Source organism: Malurus melanocephalus, unplaced genomic scaffold (assembly GCF_030028575.1).
Source record: "Malurus melanocephalus ecotype Western Australia unplaced genomic scaffold, MMel_1.1 scaffold_547, whole genome shotgun sequence".
Classification (NCBI taxonomy): Eukaryota; Metazoa; Chordata; class Aves; order Passeriformes; family Maluridae; genus Malurus; species Malurus melanocephalus.
Genome location: NW_026623779.1, coordinates 122,639 through 125,195, shown reverse-complemented (window position 1 = coordinate 125,195; position 2,557 = coordinate 122,639). Strand labels below are relative to the sequence as shown.

The window sequence follows — 2,557 nt, the reverse complement described above, 5'->3', positions numbered from 1 at the left end:
GTGCTGTGCTCGCTCTGCACCCACCCTTGGCTGCAGCTCTAAAAGCTGGGGCCTTTCCTCTGACTGCTGCTGCACTGCACAGCGTTCAGGAGTGTCACAGCCTGAGTTCCTCACTGCTCTCCAAGTCCCCTCGGGCAGGGTGCAACACACACAGGCACAGTCAGCTGCTTTCTCGTTACTGATTCRGCTTCAAAATGAAAATCTTCCAATCAAAACACCGAGAAGTCAACATCCCCAAAAAAGTGTTTCCAGTTCAAATGTATCAGCTAGCTCCATCTGTGAKAAAGGCACTAGGTGTACTGCTTTGCATAGAAATACACATAGGAGGCGTAGAAATAGCTGTAATTGCAAACAGAAACAGAAGCTGCCCAAAGCAAAGTTTGATGCTGTTTCTGAGGCAGCAGGGTGAGCAGAGGCAGCTGCAGAGCTCAGCCAAACCCCTCCTGTCTGGGCACACTCAGTGAGCCCGGTGGGTCCAGTCCTGAGCCCTCTGTGCCCTGCTCAAAGTGCTGCTCAGCACTCCTTGCACAGGAGAATCCTTCAGAGAATTAACAAAACCCTAGGATTTGCTTATCATCTGTGGAATCTTACCATAAGAGTTGATTGCTTCTTCAAAGATTTCTTGGGATTTTTAACAAGGCTGACCCACAAGACATACTTTTTGACAAATAAAACATGTGCATGTGACAGAGTTATGTATGTTAATTTTTCCTTCACAATGCTGACCTTCACGTTGTGCAGTAGCTCTGTGCAGGCACTGCCAGCGCTGCCATTCAGCRTGCGGAGGCTCAACACTGACATCATTATTATTATTTAACTTCATGCAGTATTTCTAAAACTGTCAAAGCAGCTTACTTAAAAATAGCTGTGGGAACTGGCAGTCCACTGCCACGCAAAGTCACAATGTTGAGAAGTGGTGCTAAAGGCAGTTGTCTTTATTTTCCCTTTTTGAGCAGGATAAACAAAACAGACGGTGCAACTTTACACAGTTGTGCAATTTTACACATCTTACACGCTTCGTTTGGGTTCCATTGGAGCAGTTCAGCTGCATCCCARCCCCATCATATACACAGCCAAGGACAGGAGCTGGACACAGTTCTGCTATTCTGTTTTTTCTTCTTGTTTTGGTTTCATAAAAAACTCTGGCTTGTTGACACACCTGTAGGCAAACAGCTGGGGAAGAATCCCATACATTATGTTCAATATCAGGAAAAACTCTTTTGCTTCTTCAGGGACTCTGTAGATGTAAGGAGTTCGAGCRTGAAGAGAAGCACCAATATGGGAAAATTGAGCCTGTGGTGTGTATATAACATATATATTAAAAAAAGGTAAAGTTGATTTGGAAATAGTTGATATTTTTGGAAAGATGGCATAATCTGCATGCAAGTCTGCCTCTCCTGTGACATTTTCCAAGCCAGCCCTTATTCCAGAATTATCCATCATACTTYTGCACAGTGGTATAAAAATACAGACTGAACTAAAATCAATATCTTGGTTCCCATCAGTTACTGTTCCCATCAGTGGCATGGGAAGGGGTTTGCTTCATGCACATGGGGCACTGATCAGTGCATTAGGAACAGGATTTCACCCTGGGTTTCTGGGTCATTATTTGTGCAGGAGGGTCCACGATCCTCCCCAGACAATTGGCCACTGAAGGGCACATCCTGCAGAGCCCAGGCAGGGTCACAGCTCTCCCATGCCTGGARGGTTCCTGCAGTCAGGCACCAGTGTGAGCACTCAACTCTGAATAAAGTCACAAAGCAAAATCTCGGAACCTGTGTCAGTTCTATSTTAGGTTTGGGTTTGAATTTTTGAATCTCAAACCCAGAGTGTTCCAGATTCTGATCCCAGAACTCCTGATGGCTCAGAAAATGTCTGCAATATTTGGGTTTGGGCTGTTCTGAGGCATAGGTTGAGCACACACTGAGGGTTATGGGCACAGACAGCCTTGCTGGCCTTATGCGTATTTTTAGCATAAACAAACATTTAAAGATAGAAGTGTCAGGATAGTGGGTGTCTTTTGTTTCCATCTGTTACCTGCTATTTCAGGCCACAGCTCATTCACATTAACTATTGTGTGTCCAATTTTTAATTGATTGTTTAGTTARTTAGCAGTGGAGGAGATCTGAGAAGCTAAACATCAGTTTGATCATAAGGAGAGCACCAGGGACACCAGGATTTTAGGAACACAGAGGTTTACACTATGGCCAAATGAGATCCTCTGTTCTGACTTCAGGGGGAGTCATTTTGGCCTCACACAGAACATAGTTCTGATCACAACCAAGCAAAAAGGGAAATAAAGCGCAGGTGTTTGAATACACAGCCCTAGCAAAAGGTTAGGCTGAGACCATTCATTAAAACTGAAAAGGAAATTGGTTTTCAGGTGTTTCCAATCGCCTCAGCTGAATTGGGAGAGCTCATTGARCAAACCTAAGCCAGGAAAGAAAGTAATCAAGGAAATCAAATACAAACACACTTGAGCAGAGTGCCACTTAGTGTTCCTGTAAACTGCTACACGGCAAACAGATGTTCAGGGGCACGCTGTCAGCTGCCTTTG

At 44.6% G+C, this 2,557-nt stretch overlaps 1 protein-coding gene across 1 annotated transcript in view; it reads right to left on the bottom strand.

The window, feature by feature from the left end:
• Positions 1 to 6: 6 nt before the first annotated feature.
• TM6SF1 (transmembrane 6 superfamily member 1) overlaps positions 7 to 2,557 on the bottom strand; it is a 16,888-nt gene continuing 14,337 nt past the window's right edge. The window contains exon 10 of the mRNA XM_057382022.1: positions 7 to 1,293. Within this exon, the coding sequence (XP_057238005.1) occupies positions 1,102 to 1,293 (192 nt within the window). The 3' untranslated portion in view covers positions 7 to 1,101. The remainder of the gene's footprint in view (positions 1,294 to 2,557) is intronic.